The sequence below is a fragment of the Myotis brandtii genome, unplaced genomic scaffold, assembly GCF_000412655.1.
Source record: "Myotis brandtii unplaced genomic scaffold, ASM41265v1 C42146448, whole genome shotgun sequence".
Classification (NCBI taxonomy): domain Eukaryota; kingdom Metazoa; phylum Chordata; class Mammalia; order Chiroptera; family Vespertilionidae; genus Myotis; species Myotis brandtii.
In genome coordinates, this window is record NW_005318866.1 from 1 (window position 1) to 1,116 (window position 1,116).

Here is a 1,116-nt window from a genome sequence, read left to right on the forward strand (position 1 = left end):
GAGTGAGACTCGAGAGGGCCTTCTACTCACTGAGTTCTGGCCCCAGATGCGTCGTGTTGGGGCCAGTTAGCGGCTGTGAGGCAAAGTCAAGGGCTAAGGGAAGAGCATGGGGCTGCTTGGATCTGGTTAGTGGGTGACTGCCTTCCTGCCTCACTGGCACACGGGTTAGCTCCAGGACAGGGGTGCGCCCAGCAGGGCTGCCTGGGACCTTCATAAATCTCCTGCTCATCAGCCACCCGCTGGTAGGACTCCTCCCACATCTGAAAGAGAAAGTAGGGTGGACATGCGTGTGGTGTGAGTTGGGATGTCCGTTGGTGGGTTGGTGGCATTTCTGTCCTCTAGCTACTCAGAGCCGCAGGCACCCGCAGCCAGTCCATGTGGTTCCAGGCAGCAAAGACCCAGGTTCCAGAGCCTGCCACACCAGGCCTCCCGGGGCACCAGCCAATGCCCTCTTTCTCCCCCTTCCTGTCTGGGGGTGGCCCCTGTGCATGCTGAGGGGTGAGCTGCCGGGGAGCTAGGTCCTGGAAGGGGGTACCTCCTGGAAGGCTGCTCTCATCCCCTCCACGGAGGCGTACTCCGAGCCGATCTGCGCGTCCACCTGCAGGGCCTTGCGGAGAATGTCTGCCATGATCTCCGCCTTGATGAGCGAGTGGTGCTTGGTGAGGTCCCGGTGCAACTCCTGGACCTGGTCCTTCAGGCTCTGCATCTCCGCCTGCAGGTGCTGCCGGGAGATCCCATGAGCGCCTGGGGCTCTGCAGGCTTGTCTCCTCGGGGTCTCAGAGGAGAGCTGGCTTCCAGGGTGGCTGGGCCTCGATGTGGGCCCTGCGCCTCCGTGAGGAAGGGGTGGGCCTTTCCCGCCCACAGGTCCCCCAGGCCCGCTCACCCGGTAGGAGTCCTCGTAGTGGCGGCAGTGCTCCGCGAAGGGCGTGTCCTCGCCCTCCGCCAGCAGCACCTTGGTGCCGATGGACCGGTGCAGCGTGGGCTTCTGGACCGGTGACCCCAACATCTTCCCCACCGGGGAAGGGCAGCTGGGCCCCAGCACCTTGGGGCCTGAGACCCCTGCCAACCTGGGAGAGAACCAGAGCGGATGCAGATGGGGGGTGGGAGAGTGGGAGG

General features: G+C 64.4%; 1 protein-coding gene across 2 annotated transcripts; it reads right to left on the reverse strand.

The window, feature by feature from the left end:
- Positions 1 to 14: 14 nt before the first annotated feature.
- LOC102248761 (RING finger protein 207-like) lies at positions 15 to 1,108 on the reverse strand. Of its 2 annotated transcripts, XM_014544201.1 has the most exons (3): positions 884 to 1,108; positions 536 to 721; positions 15 to 260 (listed from the first exon to the last, which is right to left on the reverse strand). In XM_014544201.1, exons 1-3 carry the CDS (start codon positions 1,004 to 1,006, stop codon positions 87 to 89), a joined length of 483 nt encoding a protein of 160 aa, XP_014399687.1. In that variant the 5' UTR covers positions 1,007 to 1,108; the 3' UTR covers positions 15 to 86. The 2 variants fall into 2 exon arrangements, with proteins under 2 accessions (XP_014399687.1, XP_014399649.1); XM_014544163.1 differs by having other exon boundaries at positions 536 to 1,108.
- Between the last annotated feature and the right edge of the window lie 8 nt (positions 1,109 to 1,116).